We start from the raw sequence: 24,387 nt of genomic DNA, 5'->3' as shown, positions 1-24,387 counted from the left end.
AAGACAACAAAACACACAAAACTTCTGAAAAATTATTCCTTAATACCATACGTTATGTATATCCTTGATATGCGTCTTTTATTCTTTGTTTTCTCAAACAGCCCGGCCGGGCCCCGGCTTGGAAATGTGACCGAAGCATAAGTCCCCATGAGTTGGTGTCCAGAGCAGGAGCTCTAAGCATAACATAGGGTTGCTCGTACTGTATCTAGGTGTATTTGACTGCCGTAAGAATATATATACTACATACTATTCCTATCATTTCCAAGAATGTTGTTAATATGAAGTTGGTGCATTCATAACACACCTTGCTATCTATATATCTACAGCATGTGCAAAACGCTGTGGTGAATATTAGAGAAATTGTGTGTAGAGATCCTTTATGCTGATCTATGGCTTTGTATGATACATCTTCTGAATATCATATATATATATAGTCTCTCTCTTTACACACATATATATATATATATATATATATATATATATATATATATATAGTCTCTGAGGATAAAATCTTCTGGCTACATTACGTATTCATAATATATCAGTACGTAAACACTCATTGTAGTCGTTGTTCGACTACTTAGTTGACAGGCAAGTTTAGCTGACAACTTACAATGATACTACATAACGTTACTACTTGATCAGGGTCACATCCTTTCTTGGAAACAAAGTAACTAGTGAGTCCACATGGTTGTTTGGCTCTTCGACTTTTACACATGGCAAAATGTTACAATTTCCAGGATCACATCGGGGAATGGTAGCCGTTAGTAGCTTTACGCATTGAAGCTGTCACCTTCAACCTCCCCGTTTGCGTTTGCTGGCCTTCTTCGGAAACTCCTCATCTGGTAGGTCCCATGATCCGGAACCTCAGTCCGGAATGTTTGAACAAAACCCTTCCGGAAAGGACGTTCCGGGCGTTGTCGGCACGCGCAGCAGATTTTGTAGCATATCTCGTTGAAGTTGAGGCTGAAGTAGCCGTAGATGATGGGGTTGAGAGCGGAGTTGAAGAGGGCCATGGTCTCGGCGACGACGTAGGCGACCTCGGGAAGTCCCTGCCCGGCGTAGACATCGTACAGGGTGACGACGAAGTACGGCGTCCAGGTGGCCAGGAACCCGATCACGATGCACAGGGTCATCCTTATGGTCTGGGGGGAAGGAAAGGAAAGAAGTTATTATCTCCATGAAAAATTGATATATAGTTTTTGGCGTGTCTGTCTGTCTGTGTGTGTGTGTGTGTTTCCGGATTTTTTTTGTAGTCAGCATAGCTCAATAACCTCTGGGAAGAGAAAGGTCAAGGTCGATTTGGGCCCCCTAGTATGTGACCTTGGTACTGCAGCAGAACTTCCGTTTTTTAGAATCTTTTGACCTCGACCTTTGGACCTTTTTGGTGGCAGATAGTTTGTGATATAAAGAAGAAATGGTGTAGGTTTCGGCCCCGTAGCAGCTTGTTTTTGCTTGCAGGGATTAATGTCATGTGATAGATTAGTAGTTATTTTACTTCAATGTTCAAACTAATTCTAAATTTCGTAGAAGCTACTAGTGCATGGAATTGTGTGACCCTTATGTGAAGCAATATCGGCCTCGTGTTTGTTTTCTTGTGGACTAGTATCCCCCTTCTTACTCGAGCAGTGGAGTCTGGCAGTTTGTGACGTCCCCCGCCTCTGATTCACTGCTCAGGTCACCTGACTATAAAACCACGTCTCAGAAATAATGAGTCATTCTGCCCTTGACGAAGTTTAGAGACGCGCGGTCAAAAATGTATGTAAGACTATTTCGTTTCTTTACCAGTGTTTGAAAAACAATCTGATTCGAACTACGGTAACTTCTTTCGTCAATAATTTCATCAAGTTGTTGTTTGACTGAATATTACAAAGTTCTATATTCACAACCACATATTATGATAAAATTTTGATACTTTGCTTCAACACATTAAAGCAAATGTAGCTCACCTCGAATTTGTGTTGAAGTAAAGTAGCAAACTTTATCATGGAATGTACCAACACTATGAGCTTTCATGCTAACCACAGATTAAACAAGAAATTTGTTTTACAGTAACGTCTTCCCACACAAAATGACTTTCACGAGTCTTACCTTGACTTTGGCCTTCATGATCTTTTCATTATCAGAGCGCCGTAGAGCCGACTGGGCGTCTGCGTTCCCCGACCCCTCTCGCCCGAGGGTCACCACAATCCGGATGTAGCAGTACGCAATGATGACGCCAGGGGCCACCATGACGTAGAACGCCAGCCAGGTGACGTACACCTTCCGCTGCCACTCTGCCGTGTACCCCTTACTCTGGCACGCGTAGACCGTCCCGCCATCTTTCTTCTGAACCTCTCTCTGCACGAATATCAGAAGTTGCGGGATGGCAAGCATGAAGGCTGCTATCCAGGCCAGGGCGACCATCCTGTGAGCGAGCGTACGATGTTTGGTAGACATCTGTAGAGGGCTGGTGATGGCCATGTAGCGGTCAATGCTCATAGCGGTCAAGATGAACGTCGCGCTGGCCAGGGTCACGATCTGACCGTACACTATCAGCTTACACATCACCGCTCCCAACACCCACTGGTCAAAGGCCACGAACAAGATCTCCGTAGTCATGGTAACTACGCAGACGCACAGGTCGCCGATGGCGAGGTTGAGGATGAAGATGTTGACCCGGCTGAAGCGGCGTTTCTGCGCATGCGTCAGAGCAGCGATGATCGTACCGTTTCCTACAAGTGTTAGGAACATGATGATGGCGATGGTGATGACACGCTGTATGACTGGCGCCGTCCAGACAAACCCCTGGGGTGCGGTCATGTTTGGCCCTGTATAGACGTCATTGCCACTCAGTCCGGACGACAGGTTGAAATCCTCCATGACACCTGTTCATGCAACAAACTTCGTTTTTCTGATGACTATGCGTTGTTTATTTTCTTTGACTGTGTTGTTCTAACAATGTATAGACGTTGAGATCTGGTTGTGCTGTAGTTGTGTTGTAGTTGTGCCGAAGTTCCAACAAGACAGAAAGTTGTGACGAATTCCCAAAGGACCGGCCGATGTCTTGAACTCTTGTATGGTGCAGTTCAGTCGACGTCCTGAGAAAAAATAAATAAACATGTTTTTCAGAACACACGGTTAGAACAAGACCATAACACGTCCCGGACAAAAGATACAAAAAATGATAAAAAAAGTTCTTCTGCAGTACCAAGGTCACACACCAGGGGCCCCAAAATCGACCTTGATCTTTGTCTTCCCAAGACCTACCCACATACCAAATATCATCGTAACCCATACAGAGGTTCTTGAGTTATGCTGACTACAAAATCTGGAAACACACCCACACCCCTTACGCACACAAACACACAAAGGCACAGACAGACATGCCAAAAACTATACCTCCATTTTCATGTCGGTAATAAGACAGGTGTCAGCCATTGTGCTGCAACTGACCCCAAAAAAAGTCTACCCAATCAATACCATTGCCATGACAGTACCTTTGGACTAGATCTGTTACCAAGAGAGTGATGATTAACAGCTTTCCAGTGTATCGTCTCTCTCGATCTCTTCTCTATATTATTAAGGAATCTTATTACATCACAGTTGCGAAAGTATGACGCAAGTGCGTAGACTATGATTGAATTGAGTCGTTAAGTGTGACCTTCAACGTTACTTGCCAACGGGCTGCCGTAATTCAGCATGGACCTGTTACGCAAAGATTGCTTGATTCATTTTTTCCTGGCGCCTAAGTGGTACGAGAGTTCACATTTCCCCAGTGGTGGGCGTAATGTCGGGGGCAACCTGCTTATCGTTAAACCTCAGCCTGTTGCTCGGCACACACGCGAGATTGCCCCAGTGCGATTATATTAGATCAGCGTCGCGCGGTCATTCCGAAGTCACGACGCGATGTGAACGTGAGATCACGTGCCCGTGTAGGGGTGGAAATCTCCCTCGAGCTCCGTCCGTACTCAGGGGATGGCGATTGTGAACTTAGATTTTAGAGTGCTTAGGTTTGTGAGTACGATAGCCTGGATACCAGACTGTTTCCAGGGCCAGCACAAGACAACTCCTCGGCTCTAGGACCAACATGTCCCCAAAGAAATTATACAACAAAACCCTGAGAGATCGGGGGTCTGGCATCTAGGTACGACCCATCTACCTAAAGGTAACGATGGTGTCCTGCACGCCCCAGGCGCCCTTCCTATAAACCCTTCGTCCTTGCTCCCCAATCTCCACTTATGCCCACTAAAGGCATATTTCTATTAACCTTGTAGCACTCCCAACCTCCCCCTAACTTCAGATTAATCACCTGACTCGACAGGCTATAGTTTCTGACGCCATTCATGCCTTTAACCCATTCAGGGTGAACTTTGGGCGGACCTTCCCGCACCAGCTGATGACCGTTTCGCGCTATCAACATTCTTCCCAAGAACGTACGTTCCTCTCACCGGGTCGATACTCAATTAGGGGCACCTGCTTGTTTATTTAACAGGGCGTCCCTGTTCGGTTCACGGATGTGCCTCACGTGTCATTACGTGCGGCCTGATTTGTCAGCATGCGCGGTCGTATTCCGGCTCATTTGATCTGAAAGGAATTCCCAGCTGAGATTCATTGTTTTAGACAGCGCGAAAAATTCATTTTATAGCAACGCTTGCGATATCAGCTTCTTGATCGATATCCCTCGGCATATTTTACGGTATCACAAAATTACATCTCTACGATATTGCAATTGAGAAAAGGTACTCGTGATTGACTAGCTTTATGACATTTTGAACCGGTGGCTTTGATTGGAAAATAGTCTATGAGCTTATATCTTCTTCTTACCGCCCCTCATTGCGTGTAAAGCGAGTATTACGCAGTACATGTGGGGTTATGAAAACTGATAAGGCGACGCTCTCACTGCGCTCTAGGTCGCAGCGAGAACGCGGAGAGAGCGCCATCAAGTGGAATGGCATAAGATGTTATCTGTGTTATCTCTACCTGACATTCAACTGAAATTACTTCGTCTCTTTGATATGTCAAGTCGCGTCTACTAGATTCTATCTCTGGTCCCCTGCCTCTCAACACCGACACGTGCCCAGCCAGACAAGTTTGCATCCGGGTGCGTTCAAGGGCATCTCAATGATAAATATTGTAAGCAGGCAGCATCTAACGGATAATTAAATCTTTGAATATGTATCTCCAGCGACTCTCTCAGTCAGTAAGAAGTATTTGATAAGGCCACCATTCCACTAGGACGGCGCTCGCGCCGCGCGCTCTCTGCGATCTAAAATCTTAGGGCCCCGTCACACTTGTGCGTATATTGAAGTGCGTGTGAATTCCGGAGTGACATTTTTTGGTTTAAGTAGATTAGCTCTGAGGAAGTTGTTTTCTACTTTGATCCACCGTTGAGCAGTCGAGTTATCAAACCAAAGAAATTACTTCTTCGACTGCAAACTCAACCAAAACCAAAAGCATGTTAATACGCAACTCATGCGGGCTTTTATATATACGCACAAGTGTGACAAGGGCTTAAGGGCTTTTTCACTTAAACCAAAAAAATGTTCCTGCCGGTGGATCAAAGGAGAAAACAACTTCCTCTCCGCAAAATTTACTTAAACCCAAAAAATGTTACTTCGGAACTCATGCGCACTTGATAATACGCACAAGTGTGACAGGGCCCTAATAGAGCGCCCAACGCATTTAATAGATAACTAGAGTTCAACGAACACATTATCTTCGCCAAATAATCAAGGCTTATTATGGAGAGTGATTAATATTTACGTGCTTATCACCCCCTGCAAATTTGATCATGCGCCATACCATTTGGAAGTTATGATGGGGCGAATGAGTCCAGTCTAGATAGGGTTAAAAATCATTTGGTGGTACAGAACTAGTATATGTGTAGAGTGTGCTGATATATGTTATAACTGGTCATGAAAAAATATGAGTATGTTGATATTATATGGGCCACAAAAGTTCTATATTGCAGTGTTGTAAGTTAAAAGTGATGATGAAATGGTACAGTCAATTTCCTTATTAATTATATAATCAGTCATTGATTATGTAAAGCACCATCTGAGCTCTCTACATACCAAACATCACGACGATCTGTCGACCCCTTCTCAAGTTATTCACGTCCGAATGTCAAAACAAAAACACCCACTGCAGTTCTTAACAATCCGCTAGGGGGCCCAAATTTACAGAACTTACTTTCTGTGGCATTAACTATCTACCACACAAAAATCATTACCATAGCACTTTCAGAAAATATGCTCCTAAATTTTGAAGCTCCGCTGCAGTACCTTAGGTACCCGCTAGAAGGCCCATTATCGAACTTGACCTTCCTTTCTGTAAACCCTACCCATCCACTAAATATCATACGGATCCATCAACAGCTTCTCGAGTTATGCTGGCGACATACAAATACACATCCACACAAAGCCCGCTGCAGTACCGACGGAAAATACCAGGGGAACCATTTTTGAACTTGACCCCCGTTTCTACAACATCTACACACCTGCAAAAAATCATGAAAATTCATCAACGTTTCCGTCACTTTTTTTGCCTACATACAAACACACAAAAATGCAAAGTCCGCTGCAGTACTGTTGAAAACGCAAGGTGAACCATTTTTGAACTTGACCTTTCTTTGCACAACCACTACACACCTACCAAAAATCATAAAGATTCATTGAAGCTTTCTTGAGTTATGCTCCTGACATACATTTAGACCCACCCAACAGATTTTTCAACCGAAAACATAATCTTCTCCGAGTACAAGTACTCGGCGAAGATAAAAACGAATCTTTGTACGTTGTGTGTTTTGTTGTCTTTTCAGCAATACTTTTATATTTTGCATGATATTGCAATTATGTAATCAAGGATTAGACAAATCCGATTTAGGTCGCAGCGAGAGCGCAGCGCGATCTCCGTCTAGTGGAATGGGGGTATTACAGAAGGCTACCTACGGGCCAAACGCATTCCCACCAATGTGGGATGTTGGACTTTTTCGTCATAACCATCACGCTGAACTTGTATAAATGGAGTCCCTTAACCGCGTGGACAGGGATCACATGGATCTACTTTGCATGGACATCTGTGCAATTATGGAATCCGATAAAGACCTACAGTGCTGCAATGTAGATTGGGTTTTCCAACCAATTCACGAGGAAATGACTTGGTGCTGGTTATAGATGTAAATGGATGTTTATGATGCGTATGATGCGATTTCCTTCGATTGAGGAAAGAGAAAGATATGCTCTGACTGTAATTATCTCTAGCGCTTCTTATCATGAGAAGAAAAGCACTTGAACTTTTGAACCTGAATTGAGTAAAAATCCATACCCTTCCCTGACAGCGCGTCCTGGTCTTGTAATTTTGTAGATAAACATCTGAACTGGACATGCGTAATACCCCCATTCCACTAGGACGGCGCTCTCGCCGCGCGCTCGCTGAGACCTGAAATCTAAAAGATCGCTCAACAAATTTCATACAGAAAAAAGAATCGTTTTTTTACGCTTTGTATGTTTTGATGTCTTTTCAATCATACTTTTACATTTTGCATGATATTCCAATTATGAGATCAAGGATAACCAAATCAAGCTTACATGTACATGTAGGTCGCAGCGAGGTCGCAATGAGATCGCCGTCTAGTACTAGCGGAATGTGGGCCTACAGGCCGGGTGAGGATCACAAGATGCGTGATTACCTCCTGGCGACGGCCTTATCTTACAGAACCCACAGGCGGCCCTTCTGGCCCTCCTAAATAGTTAGGCGATGCACATGGGAAGTTAAGGGCGAACTTAACGGCAGGCATCAAGTTCGATATACAATATGTATGGCATTTTAGAAAGTTACAATGGAAGTTGCATGTCTGTATCTCTGCGGGAACGACTTTCCTCACTTCACTCAGGCCGGTGAAAATGAGTACCTAGCTTCGGTTAGGTTCGTCCCTCATGGTAAACTTAACGGCAAGCATCAATGGTGTGATTTGTTTCAATGAGATTTTAGAAATTCACAAAGGACGTTGCGTGTCTGCATCACGTCATGTTATCTATGAGGGATCTGATTTGCGTCAGTCTCGTGGAGGGCTCCTAATCTACTGACAAACTCACGTGTTCTCTAATCACGCCAGCTCGGGAAAAATGCCAACACTTCGTCGCGCGGCGTCATGGCAGGGTGTTAGAATCCCCTGACGTGCCACGATGACATTGTGCCCTTGAGAAAGGCACTTCAAGTAAACGAATGTCCTCACTTCACACAGGTAAAAAATATGTACCTAGCTTCGGCTATAATTGCCATTACAATGTCACGGGTAACAAATCCAGTTTAGGGCGCAGCGACGCCGCCAACGTGCCGCGGGCCCAGTGAGATAGGGACTTAAAGTCTCATAAAACTTCCATGATATTGGATGCGTATGTAGACATTACAGGGAAGGAAGTCATCGACAAAGGTTAGCCAACAGGCGCCATGCACACATTACCAGTAGCGTACAGATAACTTTGAGGCCACCTCTATCACAGGGAGCCCGTCCAATATTGGCCACAATTCATATTACTCTATAAATATGACAAATAGCTAGTTCCCTATATAGCAAGGTAGAGTGGGTTTGACTTTAGGGTCGTCCCAAACCATTCCCTGAGACCAAGGTTGTCATTTGTCACCGATAACGAGTTTCATCCCAAAGACGAAAAAAAAAAGAATCCACTCGACAAGTCACAACGTACTCATAACTTAAAGGAACGCATTTTCACGAATGCGAGTTTTCTAGTTAACCTTAGACAACCTTACTTCAGTGGAAATTAAGAGGATCGTCCTTAACAGCATAGTGAATGAAACTCTACACTGCGTGGTGTATGTTTTCTCCAGAACACTTAACCTGCAATTAACCTCAGCTTCTAAAATGACATGAGTACGATCGATGAGTCGTCCTTGGCAGGCTGTCCCAGGCGCATTGCTCATGGTTTTGTCTGGTTTCCAAGATAAACATCTTAACGACGTGGAGACTCCCTGAGAATTATAGTTAACGACAAGACTTTCGATTATCTTACGGTGACGGCCTCATTTGGCGCCTGTTCAAGTAAAATACAGGCGACTGTTGAAAACGATAAGAGTAAATTAAATGTTGCATTTGGAAAATAAAGGAACAACTTAAAGATATATACTTTCAAAAATAGTTTCATCGGTAGACAAGTTGACTATGGGTAAAATGCGATCGTCATTTATTGTAGGATGTAGAACGTCCTTCCTTCCTTCCTTCCCTCCCTCCCTCCCTCCCTCCCTCCCTCCCTCCCTCCCTCCCTCCCTCCCTCCCTCCCTCCCTCCCTCCCTCCCTCCCTCCCTCCCTCCCTCCCTCCCTCCCTCCCTCCCTCCCTCCCTCCCTCCCTCCCTCCCTCCCTCCCTCCCTCCCTCCCTCCCTCCCTCCCTCCCTCCCTCCCTCCCTCCCTCCCTCCCTCCCTCCCTCCCTCCCTCCCTCCCTCCCTCCCTCCCTCCCTCCCTCCCTCCCTCCCTCCCTCCCTCCCTCCCTCCCTCCCTCCCTCCCTCCTTCCTTCCTTCATTCCTTCCTTCCTTCCTTCCTTCCTTCCTTCCTTCATTCCTTCCTTCCTTCTTTCTTTTCTTTCTTTCTTTCGTTCTCTCTTTCTTTCTTTCTTCCTCATTCATTCATTCATTCATTCATCCAACATATTGCTGAATGCTGCCATATTTTACGCTGTTTAAGAATGAATGATGAGAAAAGCCTTCTGGAGTTTTCTTCTTGTCATACCTCGACAGTGAGATATGGACGAAAACGGCTTTATTCAATCCACGTATAAGACCTTTAAGCACTTCGCATCATCCCAGGGCCTCTATCTCGGAAATATGACAACGCCATACATTTGCTGTGGTGAGACTCCATCCGTCATATAGCCTTCGGTTGGAAATGTGCCCTTAACACGAATAGGCATTGTCATTTATCGGAAGCTCGTAGCTTGCTATAATCCTACTTTTTCATAATAGTATATTTTCTGATATGAAGCCTTGTGATATGTACGATGTGGACATCCGTCAAGGGATTGTGTCGAATATACCAGCCACCCTATCGCGCTATCTTTCTAAATGGGTGGCTGAAGGACGCACAAGGTGTTTTTCCAGCGATTCCGAAGGCACCTTTTACTTTGAAAAGTAATAAGACTCTCCGTCATTTCAACTGTGTATGATGAACGACTCCATTACTCGACATCAAGAGCTTCAGGCTGCAGATGAACAGAAGATAGGTGCGTAGGAAGGCGTAGCATTGCGTTGGCTGGGGCAATAACGCCAGTGCTTGCGACGTTGATTGAAAATATTTTTCTTCACACATAGAGTTGTACATCATACTTTCATAGACCGTGGTGCTGATCCAGGCATACTAACTTTTTTACTGATACCGGAATGTCTCTATCATTTACCATACGAGAGCTTGAAGTTAACATGCAATCCAAACCAGATGAGGTAGTTTCAAGGCGTTGAGGACAATATGGGAATACTCGTAGTTTTGATTGAACATATTTCTTATCCCTGTATGATATTGTCCATCATATAGCAGTGATTGTGATGTAAGAAACTGTATTACCGTACATCAGAAGCTTAAGGTCATGATGAGTGCCAGATAAGGCGTAGCAGCGGAGCTTTTTCCTGTTGCAATAATGACATATTGGTAGGTTTGATTGAATATTATTTTCTTGTTCATATGGTGTTGTATATCACAGAACATATGGTGCTGTAGATCATATACCGTGCGCGTCTGTTCCGGACAATGAGCATATCTAACACGGAACGCAGTCACCATTTTCTTCCAAGCCATATATGAATTAACGTTGGGTAACCTAAATTCGTGGGGTACTTAAAGTCGGGATTTTTCGAAAACGGGGTATTTAGGGATATGTGCTAGATGCAAAATCAGTTATAACGCCTGCAATGCAAAGCAGATAGACTAACGTATTCAGAACACTGGCTGAAAAGCTTCGATAACCATGCATTAGACGTTGGCGACGTCAAAAACTCTCCGTCCCTTATTGACAGAGTCTGGGGGCTTCGTGGGAGAATCACCCAGCACGGTTGTTCGCTGGTTTATAAGACAAATGTCACATCTCCTGCCTGCTAAACACAATTATTTATAAGACAACCTATTACAATCTCTTTTGCTAACCTGCAACTATATTCTAAGTGTGATCAATCATCAAAACTCCTCTCTGTTGCTACAACCTACGGCACGTGTATTTTCCCGCCGCCATATTGTTAACCAGAATCCTGTTGTCAAGCAGACGACAAAGGTTTGTGAGGAACACTTTTTTGTCTAAATGCTGCGTGTGATAGTGGACTGAGGAAGATATTTTCCTCAAAGTTTGCTCCTAACACAACAAGGAACACATGGACATAGTAGTATTACCATTGCTACGGCATCCAGCTAACTTCCCATGAATAATGTAACGTTACACGTTGCCCGATGATGACGATGGGCCGACTTTGAGTGAAGTTCTACCGACTCAACACACGGGTTGTTCCCGAACTGGCCTGATGTGTGCGGTACGGCCGTTTTTTCGTGTATTTTTTTTACTTGGACACGTCTATATCCATAGCACTCTCCTCAAGCCAAGGATAGAACGAATAGCTGCTGTATAAAATGTGATTAGCGGTAAGATATTCAAGACGAATCTTCTCTCCCGAATTAATGTGCCCCCCTGTCCGACAGCACCACAATTGTGCGTGCGGCGCACGGTAGTTTCAAGTTGAAATATTCTGGTGTCAGCACGACTAGAGACAAAATCTACCATATATATGATTAGTGCAAAGATAGTACATGATACTGACAGAATAATAGAAAAAAAGGATGGTTCATTGTTCTGCTAGATTGATTTCAGTCAACCATTATCGGAAAAATCCCGAATTTAGGTTACCCAACGTTACAGGCAGTTGCAATACTTTCACACGACGAAGCCTGTATTGGCAGAGTTCTACAAACGGTCTTTAAAACTCTTGGCGAAAGTAGCCAAACAGATATCCAAGATTTTGTTAATCAAATTTTGTAAAAGTTATCACCCATGTCCATGAGGAGATGGGTTTGTCACCCATGCCCATCATTTCCGCCAAATTTTCCTCCCAGACGTTCGGAATAACATCTTTATTGGCAGCTATTCGGTCTGCTCCTTGAAGCAGGAAACGCATGCTGGCCTGCTTAACCCAACAGTGTTTGAGGGGCCGGAAATGATGAGCTTGTCAACGCCAGCATCTGGTGCAGCCAACCGGAGGTTTCCCTAAGTGAGTAGTGTAGCAGCGTGGTCACCATCAAAGGGTGAATAACAATTAGCATGGTGACGTCAGCGAACAATATTGTTCGCTCCAAAATGCACCGAATCGATTCTCATACATGGGATTTAATTTGATACAACCAGGATTTTGGCGAGGGATGTGGTTACAATATTGCCTGGTCCCTGGTAAATCAATCTCAGTTACACCTAAGGACAAAACGCTTCTGGGATTGTGCAGATTAATGAATGAAGATCCTTGTTGCAAATTTCTGCCACACTTCGCTAAGTACAGGTCACAACAAAACAAAAGAACAAGTACAGCTCACGGATACAAAAACAACATGACTATCTTTAGATAAATTCTACTTCTCCTCGCTTTGCGGTTATAGTAGATATAAAAGAACAGACGTGTTTTTCAATGGGAGGTTTGTCTAGTCGCATTAGGAATATGATTATATGTCCAGCCACCAGGCTACATGAGATTGAGAATCTTTCAAATGCCGTCACCTATTGAACGCAAGATGACCACAGATGGTCTAATGTAATGTCATCTTTGCTGATTCCTTTCAAATGCGTTTTTTTAAGAATACGTTTCAAAACAATTTCAAATCTATACGTACTACGTAACAGTAACGGCGATTGGTCGTTTTGAAGGGGGTATTATCCATTTTGTTGACGTTGAAAACATGCATCACATACACATCCCGTGTTCTTCAGTAAAAGTGTTCATGGATTTACTTATATATTGGTACAATATGTATCTTTGATAACAAGTACGCGCTAGCTAAGAAACTGTGGGATATAAGTTTATGATTAACCAAAAAATAATAGTCTTCACAAGTCATTCTTCAAAATATGCTCAATCAGTGGGGTCATGTGGCGTGACGGCAGGGTGTTCGGCCTAAAACCCAGCGGTCCCGGGTTCGAATCCCCTGACATGCCACAGATTATGTTATGCCCATGAGAAAGGCACTTAACATGACTTTCCTCACTCCACCCAGGTGTAAAAATGGGTATATTGTTGTCTGTACGTGGCACTGTTAAAAAAATTAACTTCCAATTAGCATAATTTGCACTTCATTGTGTATATCTCTGTCTAAGCTACCCACTAGACTAAATATCATGGAAATCCGTTGTTCCTTTGTTCAGTTATTCTCCTTAAAAGATTTTCACAATAACGCCAATGCAGTTCCAGAGCAAGCTGCTAGGGGCCCCAAACCTACACCACTTCTTTATTACATCACAAGCTATCAGCCTCCAAAAAATCAAGACCATAGCACGTCCATGTCAAAAGATACAATAATTGAAGTTCTGCTGCAGTACCAAGGTCACATACCAGGGAGGCCAAAATCGACCTTGAATTTCGGCTTCACAACATCCGCCCACATACCAAATATCATTGTAATCCATCAAGAGTCTTTTGAGTTATGCTGACTAGAGTAGTGCGGAAACACAAACAGACAAACACACCCAAATCTGTATCTCCATTTATCATGGAGATTATAAGTTATAGAAAAACTTGAATGCAATGCCATGTCGTCCTTGACTGTCTAAAACTAAGTAAAGTGAAGTAAAAAAAAGGCATTCTTCCAATATTCGTCGGCTTGTCGGCAACCCTCTCCCTTCTCCAGCTCAATTTGTACCAGATCTTAGCGTCAGACTTGCATTTCCTCCTCTTCTTCCTCAGCGTCCTTTTAAGATGCAAAATACTTTTCGTTTTGGCACTTACAAACTTATAAGATAGTCATTTCATTCGAGGCCTGTCAGGCTGCCACCCAGTTTGAAGACTACTCCACGGACACTAGCAACTTCTTGGCAAGCCTTCAAAGCTTACCGGGCGCATTATGCACGTAGGGCTGAATCGGTATGTGTATCAATTTAAATGTATAACCTTTCCCTTGCGTAACGCGAAAACTTCAAAGGTTACTTGTAATATAAGAGGGTTTCCTTCGACGCCCACGTACGTACGTCAAATAGGGAAACGTTTTACAGTCTGCAGTTGAAAAACGTTTAAGTCAAATTGATGGAGAAGTTTTGTACGTGCGCCATGTAGCTATTTCCCTCCTTCTTCTCTCCAGAATTGTGTTGTATTTTCCGTTATAGTAGAATTGAGCAGTACGTCGGTTCTCCAGTTTCTGCTAAGGGTTTCAAAAATAGTATGAAAGGATTTTAAGACGAACAAAATGAAAGATATGGTCTCTGTAAATATGCGTTTTCCGTCTTTTTTTCCCCATGTCAGCTATTTTGTTTATTATGCAGAAACAGTGAATTGTGGACAGGTGATAATGATGATGAATAACCCAAGCGAAGAATATTGAAAACTTCCTTCAATCTAAAGTATGATTGAACGGACGCCGTGTAGTCTCAGATTAGTACTGTTATTTTCATCTTGGTCTCACAGATATATTCATCAGATTCAGTGTTGCATAAAGGACACAGTTAATGTGTACAAACAACGCAATTACAGAAGCAAGGACGTCATCAGCGAAGCTTCAAAATGGATGCATCAGATTCCATGCATTAAACTAATAATTCCTCTGGCTACGCCTGACCAACTGAATGTACTTACGGCGAAAAGGTCATAACCTTTCACTAACCTGTCAATTATAGCGCTACTGCAACCTGATATACACTCAGTTAATAACAAACCCGTTTTCAGTTATTCCAAAAGCACATCTAGAGCTAATTACATCAATAACATGGTTTAAGTCAAGAAAGGTTAAGTCTGCTGGCTTTCTTTAAACTTATTTCATTCAAGGATAATAGACGAATGATGAAGGAAAACTTTTATATTAAAGAGTGATAGAGTGAAAGGAACGTTTTCCTTATCAATCAGTCAAAGCGACAGTGTGGTGAAATGGACCATTACGCTACGATCAAAGGAACACACACGATAAATGGGGACCCAAAGTATTTATGGATGTATTGCAGCTTTCAGCGCCGTATGAATGGCCCCTTTCGTGAAAGGTTGTAGAAAAGTCCCGGCCCACAGATGGCATTTACGTCTCACCATTAGCAGACACACCGGCCCGATACAGCCGCACCTGGTGCACACAGATATAACGGATCAGCATCCGTATCAGTGTATCTGACAGCGTGATGTAAGTCATGTCACATTGCTCAGATTTATCCAATAATAAGATTTGCTAGACAGGAAAGGAGACATTTTTCACAGTATTATGTGTAAGTCATCATGGTAGCAATATTGCAATCGTCAGGGATACTTTGGTCGTTCAGCTGAATATTGCATTTGTCATGGTTCGTTATTTTTAAGACGCGTGTTAATAGTATAAAAGACATTAAGGTGGACGCTATATGATTTTGATGTGCTTGTATCTTTGTTGCCTCATATAACAACCTGACTCCAAAGTGGGGTCATGTGACGTAACGGTAAGATGTTCGGCCCAGAACCAATCGGTCCCGGGTTCAAATCCCCTAACGCCACCGATGTTGTGCCCTTGAAAAATGCACTTTACTCGACTTTCCTCACTCCACCCAGGTTTAAAAATTGGTTTATTGTTCTCTGTACGTGACACTGTTGAAACAAGTTATGAAAAACTTGAGTGCAGTGCCAAGTAGTCCTTGTCTATCCGAAAGCGAAGTAAAAAAAAATGTCGTCCGTATTTCGTGCAAAGATCTGCAGCCAAGAAAATGTACAAAGATGCTTTTCTACAAAGATCTGCAGCCAAGAAAATGTAACATATTTTAGTCTGTATTTGATAGATCGGCGGAATAATAAATGGTTTAGATGAAGTAGTTATAGGAAGTGATGTTTATTCTCACTGGAGATTTACCATTGGGTCCTCCGGACGTCGTAAATTAGTATTTAATAGGTCATCGTAATAACAAGTGGTGTCTAGTCTCAGAGGAGATTTATCAATGTGTCCTCTAGACGCACAAAGATTAGTAGACTGAAGGGCAATAGGTCCTTCCCAAATCATGTATCATTTGATACGTTATAGATACTGATGGACTCTGATAGCCTATTCCCGCCAGTCTCAATGGGATTTTGATAGCTTTTAGTGCAACTATTCATCGATCGCTGAAGATAACTGGGTCAGATTATCCTTATCAATTGCAATTTGCACGGAAGTAAGCATTATTGCGCCCTACTGATATTGCAAACACAAAAAATGGGTCACCTTGTTAACTTTCATGACTTTTCGTGGCGGTACGGCCAATTTCGTGCCGTGCATTGCAATGAGAAACCAATTATTTTGAACGGGGACATCGACTATGCCAACATGGGGAACAATAATGGCTTCTTCTACTCCACACGTCTCTGTCCTCCATCAGTGAGCGAAGTTCCGCTGTGGTGATGTTGCTGAGCCCAGCATCCCGTTTCAAGTTGTTGATAAAGGTTGTGCGTCCTCTGTCCTTCTGCTCCCTTCCCTTTGTTGGCTCCCAGAAAAAATGATTTACACGAAAAACATACACCTACATGCAAACTTACCAAAAAAATTACAAAATCATTTAGCTATTTATCAACCCTTCACCTCTGAAAGCACAAATGGGAGTAGGTAGGATCTTAAGCACAGTTTATAGGAGTTATTTCATGTACATAGATGTACACGTGTATTTCGGCTTAGCGCTAAACGGCTCAGTTCCATAAGCCATTTTGTACACGCTCTTTACGATGTCATCTCACTCTTAACGACCTCGCTGCGACCTATAATTTAGATTTGTGTAACCCTAGACGTCATTCATTAGAATATTATGCAAAATGTAAAAGTATGACTGACAAGACAACAAAACACACAAAGCGTAAAAAGATTCGGTTTTTCCTTGAGTGCTCTGTCAAATCGCTGTTGGCAGTGTTGCGTCGAGGTCACCGTCTTAAGATGTCACCTCACTGATGAATACATGTTTATCGTTGATATTCTGCAGAGGGTGTCCTCGATAAAATCACCTTATCAGAGCACCGAACCCCGCGGTCGATCCCCACACAAGCGTTGCATTAGAGTCATCGTAAAATCCATTAAGTGCCTTCCGCTTGCAGGTACCTTTACTCATCTCCTCCTCCTCGTCCTCCTCCTTGTTCAGGACCACTTAAGCGTGGAATGCATCTAAGCTGCCTGGGACGATTGGAGGCTTTTATGGATAAACCTGAGTATCGTCCTCGCACAGTTCTTTCAGAAACTTTCTTTACCCGTCTACCACTTGTCACCGTTGTCTCGTTTGTTACCGAATATAGCGAAAGGCAATTGCCTATTTCACATCCTGCCGGCTTTCCTAAGTTAGTCAGATAATAAACTCATCTGTACCATGACCTATCCGGTTTGATACGCTCACTCGTTCTCAGTCACACCTACGGAGATATATATCATAAAGAGTGCCCCAACAAGTGACTTTGGTGCATTTCAGAACCTGGTAGAGCCACATAAAAACATCACAGACATCAAACACATAATAACATTTAAAAGATGAAGGTCGTAGCTTTGCCCACATCAACGTTGCTTCAGCTAGTTAACCTTTTGGTGCATGTCAAACCCTGGCTTCAAAAACATCATTCACGAGCATCAGACGTCAGGGGAGGCACGCCAAGTCAACACCGTGAAATCAACACCTCACTAACGTCTAAAGCCTAGGTTACACATAGCCGAACATGGCCCCCGAACGCTAGCCGACTCAGGTCGGCGGTAGTTCGGGAGCATTCTGACCAGTTTTTGGGCCACGCCTATCTTTGGCGCCGAACATGCGCCGAAGATGCGCCGATCATCTCCTAACCAGTACACGAATTACTCCCGAATGGGCCCCGAATGCTTTCTAGCTTACTCCCAACCATCCCGACCTCTAGCCGCAGACTGCCGAATCTCTCCTGACTAAACCCCGACCGATTGCAGACCCTCTCACGAATTTAAATGGACATATTCAGTGACTTTCAAAAGAGGGGTCATTTTCGGTTTTAATTAAAATAATCCATTCTATTATGTTGTTAACATCACCGAGAGATCGAATTCGGATCATGGCTAGCTTTAATACTGCTTTTAGTGTTCTTCTTTGTTTTTGGTCGTGTGAAGGTCGGGGGTGATTCGCCCACGTTCCGATAGTAGTCACTTGGTTGAGAATTAGTTAGCAGAGTTTTGTCTACGGCCTTGGGGTGAGTTATGGGTAGGTTGGAAACTAGTTGGGAGTAAGTCAGTAGTGTTTCTGGCGTGGTTAAGGTTCTAATTTTACTACTGACTCAATCCCGAATACCAGCCGAGCACTAGCCGACCGCGCCGAACACCAGCCGAACACCAGCCGACCCATTTCAGACCCTCCGTCCAGAGCCGAATGTTTTGAAATTTTCAAAACATTCGGCTGGCGCAGCCGAACACCAGCCGACTCAGCCGAACGCCAGCCGACTCGGCCGAACGCCAACCGAGCTAGCTCCCGAGTCACTCCCGAATCACTCCAACCATGGTCGGGGGAGAGTCGGGAGGCCATGTTCGGCTATGTGTAACCTAGGCTTAACGTATCATGTAATTCAAAAGATCGTAGCTTTACCGTCATCAACGTTTCTTCAACAAGTTGGTATTCTCATGCATTTAGAAACTTGGCATCAAGAACACCATTCATGAGTATTCGACTCCACGAGCGACACATCATGAAATGGAGAACATTAAGATAGTAGCTTTACCGTCACGGAGGTTGCTTTAACTAGTTAGCATTTTAGTGCATGAAATGGAGAACATTAAGATCGTAGCTTTACCGTCACGGAGGTTGCTTTAACTAGTTAACATTTTGGTGCATTTCAAAACTCGGTACCAGGTAGATCCTTTATGAGCATCAGACGTGAGGAGAGGTACATATTACCACATCAAAACCTCACGAACATCTAACATATCATTTAATTCAAAAGCTAGCTGAAGATATCGTAGCTTTCCGTCATCAACGTTGCTTCAACAAGTTAGTATTCTGATGCATTTCAAAACCTGGCATCATCATGAACATCAGAACTCACGGGCGACACATCATAAAATTGAGAAGATGAAGATCGTAGCTTTACTCTCACGGAGGTTGCTTCCACTAGTTAACATTTTGAAACATCACGAACATCTAACTTATCATGTCATTCAAAAGATGAAGATCTTAGCTTTGTCCTCACCAACGTTGGTTGAAGAAGTTGGTATTTGGATGCATTTAAAAACCTGGCATGACGAACGTTCTTCATGAACATCAGACTTCGCGGGCGACACATCATAAAATTGAGAAGATCAAGATCGTAAATTTACTCTCATGGAGGTTGCTGCAACACGTACAAGTTGATATCTTGATGCATTTCAAAATCTGGCACCACGAACGTCATTCATGAGCGCTAGCATCGGAACTCACGAGAGACACATCATATAATTGGAAAACGAAAGAGTTTCACAGACGGTGGTTTTGCTCTAAGAAGTGGCGCCATTGTGGTCATAAGAATGATCAGGCCTGTATCAGAAGATAACTGCTAAGCACGATGACGGTAGATTTATTACTTTAATAACGTATAACATACACACACCCTTTTTACTCGAGCTGCTGCAATCACTGAACGACCAAATATTGGACAGATAGCTCAACAAATTTCATAGATGGAGAACAATTTATCTTTAAGAATGTTGCATATGTTTTATGTGTTTTTCAAACCATACTTTTACATCTTGCATGATATTTAAATTATGTAATCAAGCTTAAAGGTCACACAAATCCAATTTTGTTGCACTGCCCTAACTATATTCATCATCGCTTATGCCTATTTGACATACTTGTTAATTTGAATATACCTATGTTAGAAATTAAAACTTTATCTGATAAATGCTCTTGTACATCTTTGACTCAATGGATCTCCTTTGTTATCTTCTAATTTCAATGCGCATATCTTATCGGTAACTCAATTGTATATATCAGATACTAAGTGTTTCCATAATTAAGCTAATGTTTGTTTTGTTATACATATATACTATTGTTTCTTTTACACCTCGGTTCCTGTATTGTTCTTGTGCCATACTTCGCCACATGTTTTGTATCTATGTTTAGTAATGTCGCTTAGATAAGCATGTTTGCTTGAGAGTGGCATCACTATGTATTGTTTTTGTTCTATGTTGGAATAAAAAAAAATATATAAAAAATCCAATTTTGCAATCGCCGTCTAGTGGGGAAGGGAGCCCAACGTAAAGGGCTGACACATATGATGGATGGATTCGGCACCAGATTCTGAAGTAAAGAAAACCTGCATCCCATCACAAGTATTGAGAATTTACTACATAGAGGACCAGGTGGCATTGAAGAAGGCGTAAATTGATTAAAGCCATGCTCAAGGCATTACATTTTCCATGGCTACACTCTAGCTAGCTTTGACTGGTACTCAGTTATCACACATAGGCCCTCATCTTCCGAAAGCCGACAAGCTTGCAAGGGTTGATGTTGATATATTGCTCATCGGACAATCCTATATTCGTTCTATTTCCCTTTTCCAAGGCTGCTCCCAACTCTGTCCTTATCACGTATAACAGCTTACAGCAGGTGCTTTTGATGTGTCAAATCTTGTAATGGCACAACATGTGATTCTTTCTGTATGACTCCGTACATGTGACTTTTCAGCCCTTGCAGCTGATATGTTCAGTAGGCAATCAATTCTACACCATAAGCCGTTTGGTGCGCAACAAATGCAGCGGACGGGAAAACATGAGCCCATTAGTACGTTTCTTAGTATCTGGCTGTTGCAATAGGCGTGAAATATTGATGCTTTGATTCCCTAGATGTATTTGCAATCTTTTTCAGTCTTACAGTAGCTTTCACCCGAGAGGACCCTGCATTCGACGCCGCCGCAGTACCATATCCAACGAGTAGATGTGACACCACTGACTTGTATTTTCTGTGCGCATTCAGTATCTGTATCGATATCTAAATAGCCGGTATAACCGCCCTTCGGCGTAACACACCAGCTTTGGAGGCACACGGGGCGGTAACAGCTGGTTATATCACACCGAACGACCTGTCAAATCTAACCGTCGTATATCTGACTGCATGCATTGTTTAAAGCTATCTAATGAGTATGCCTCTACAGTAGTTGGCGATAACGAGTACCCCTCTAAGACAGTTCTCGGAAAATAAAAAAATTTGGACGCATCAATCCTAGGTTGATAAATCTGGTACTTGGAGGTATGACTATTTCTAGTTCTTTTCTAAGCTTGCATTACCATGCTATAGTCTGTATTAAACAGACTGACAGTTTTATAAATGGTATTTCAAAACAGGGAAGATATATCGTTCATTACCGAGTGTAGTAAAGCCTGTTTGAGTGTGTAGATGATCCAAGTCTTTCCCCTAACAAATCTTAAAAGCACACGTAAAGGTGGTAATCCTTGTACGTCGCTGGCAAAATAAGATGGTGTGTCGGTGGGGCGTTTAACTGGACCTGTGGCACGTTGGCGGGTTCGCTGCGTCCTAAATTGTATTTGTGTTACCCTTGACTTTACACTGGGGATATCATAATTCGAAACGTACACGTATTACTGAAATAACTACATTTTACATTTTTTATCGATGAAATTCGTTGAGAGCGCTGTCAAATCGCTCTGTCGCCAACGTATACGTACCGTGGGCACAGTGAGATAGGGCCTAGGGGTTTACAAAGAGATCCGTTCATCATGTACAGAAGATATACCGTGGTTTCACAGATCTGTGTGGGAGGATGTGGCAGTTCCTCTGTTTATAGCTCGGAGACCACCGGCATTTCCCAACGAAGAGCAAGTACGGGTATACCAGAGCGATCTGCGCATGCGCATATGCCTATACCATCTGTTACTGTGTACTTCAAGATACAGATGGCTAGCACACGAACTTTAATACATGTGGTCGATACTTTGGCTACTCCCAATCGCCTTTCTAACGTTCTATGATGATGAATCTGCCCGTAACTGCCTCAACTGTCGTTTGGACGGGAGGAAATCATTGCGATATGGGCATAGGACACGCTTCATTTAAGATAGGCAGAATGCTGAGTCAGCAATCTTGCATCAATCATCGACAATTTTGAAAATTGGTATTTTCCAGTGGCTCCTCGTCTGGAGGATGATAGCATCTGGTAATCCCCAACTAACATTCAATTTTAAGGGATGATCCGGCGTTTGATGTGCCGACATCATCGCATCAGGGAAAACTAATGTTCCTTTACAGGACAACATAATTGCTGTAAAACCAAAGATTCCTATACCACCCCATTTAGTAAAGTCACGGAAATGATCATCTTAGAATTGGGTAGTAAACTGCTTCAAAGCTATGAATACAAAACGAAATTGCATATGGAATTGAACAAAAACCATTATCGTGCAATTTGCAAGGTTCATCCTATCGCTATAGACAATAAATTTGAGTGGCATTTATTCTACCCTCTCATTTGGACCGCTGGTAGGTTTTTGTGAAGTTGAGTAGCACATGCTAACGTTAGCTAGGCGTATCATGTATGACCGTTTTCAGACTTGGAAAAACCTTGCCATGCACCAATTTTGCATTCTTAACCTTTAGCACACTGAAGTAGCCGTTTGGCATCCGATTCGCCATTTACATCGGTTACAGAGTTAGGCAGCAGGGAGAAGGTTAACATCGCTCATCTCTTATGTATATCAATTTCCTGAACTAATCGTTAGCTAGTTTACCACAAGTGCAAAATAATGTACATATCCATTGAACTAATGTAAAGTATGCATTGTATATTGTATCTGACATATTGTAAACACATTTCTACAAAATGCTCCATGAACATGAACGAGAATGATACATTGATTACCATCTCATCGTTTCCAGCTGTACTTTGACTCAGCTATTTACTGCTTTGTAGGCAAAATTCTAGCGGGGAACTGATGTTTCACCTTTTTATAAAAAGTACACATATTTTTTCCACTACTCAAAGTTAAAAAGACCATGCAATACCGCATGTGGTGAAATAAGGCATATTTGATAATGTTTACAAAAATAGATTTCAACTTTGCAAAAAACATTAGGATCTTGGGGAAAAATTTTCATAACGCGCCTTGATTTTAAGTCTCTTGCATGGTAAAATCAACTACATGATCACTTGGAATACTTAACAGCAAATAATATAAATGCATAGACTAATAATTGAATCCGCACAATCAGTTCACATGGGTAAGATAGAACGTGGGATTCATGAATTCCCAAATCTTGATTGAAAATATTTCCCTTCAGTGCGCTCTTTCAGTTACACATGTGACTACAGCTTAGCCATAGGAGTTTAACATCATGAACAGAATAATCCAGATTTCACATTCATCGAAAATGTTATCTGTTGACTGTTTTACACCAAATTTCGAAATCTTGATTTGAACCATTTTTCTTTCAGTGCACTCTTTTAGTTACACATGTCACTTCAGCTTAGCCATAGGAGTTAACATCATAAACGGAATGATCTAGACTCAGAGTCATCGAAAATGTTAGTTGTAGACTTTATACCTCAAATTCCCAAACCTCGATTTAAACTATTTTCCTTTCAGTGCACTCTTTTAGTTACACGTGTCACCTCAGCTTAGACATAGGAGTTTGTATTATCCTAAACGGAAAATCTAGGCTTCACAGTCATCGAAAATGTTATTTGTAGACTGTTTTACTTTAAATTCCTTAATTCAAATTATCTTCCCTTCAGTGCGCTCTTTTAGTTACACATGTCACTTCAGCTTAGTCATAGATGTTAACATCATGAACGGAATAATCTAGATTTCACAGTCATACAAGATGTTATTTGTAGACTGTCTTACCTTAAATTCCAAAACCTTGATTTAAACTATTTTCCCTTCAGTGCGCTCTTTTAGTTGCACTTCAGCTTAGCCATAGGAGTCTATGATATCCTAGACTTCACATTCATCATAAATGTTATCTGTAGACTGGCTTACCTCAGCGGCAGCTACGACGTGGCCATGGCGAGGGAAACGCGCTGGCGAGGAGGTTCTCTTCCGATCTGATCGCTGGCAAATGACATGAGCGGAGCAACTGTGAGACCAAGCGGGTTGGTTCTTAGCTAACAGAGCTGTAGATGTGCGCAGGGAGTGACGCACCTATCCACAGACGCACGCGTCGGTGTGCAGCCTTCTCATTGGTCTGATCAGTTAAGGCCCAGTCGCTGTTGTCGGTGTGTTCCTCGTCGTCGCGGACGTAGAGTCGACATCAAGTGTGACAA

General features: G+C 42.7%; 1 protein-coding gene across 1 annotated transcript; it reads right to left on the bottom strand.

Annotated features, from left to right (window-relative positions):
• Positions 1-494: 494 nt before the first annotated feature.
• Positions 495-24,222, bottom strand: LOC136434721 (oxytocin receptor-like). Its single transcript, XM_066427745.1, has 3 exons — positions 24,104-24,222; positions 2,092-3,080; positions 495-1,145 (listed from the first exon to the last, which is right to left on the bottom strand). The coding sequence occupies exons 2-3, from the start codon at positions 2,860-2,862 to the stop codon at positions 774-776; spliced, it is 1,143 nt and encodes a 380-aa protein (XP_066283842.1). The 5' UTR covers positions 2,863-3,080; positions 24,104-24,222; the 3' UTR covers positions 495-773.
• Positions 24,223-24,387: the final 165 nt, after the last annotated feature.

Source organism: Branchiostoma lanceolatum, chromosome 5 (assembly GCF_035083965.1).
Source record: "Branchiostoma lanceolatum isolate klBraLanc5 chromosome 5, klBraLanc5.hap2, whole genome shotgun sequence".
In the NCBI taxonomy this organism is placed as follows: Eukaryota; Metazoa; Chordata; class Leptocardii; order Amphioxiformes; family Branchiostomatidae; genus Branchiostoma; species Branchiostoma lanceolatum.
This window is presented reverse-complemented; position numbering and strand designations above follow the sequence as displayed.

Coding starts and splice junctions, on each gene's coding strand:
- LOC136434721 (XM_066427745.1), bottom strand. CDS start 2,862: ATGGAGGATTTCAACCTGTCGTCCGGACTGAGTGGCAATGACGTCTAT. Junction 1,146..2,091: donor TCATGAAGGCCAAAGTCAAG/GTAAGACTCGTG, acceptor CCTTCCCCCCAG/ACCATAAGGATGACCCTGTG.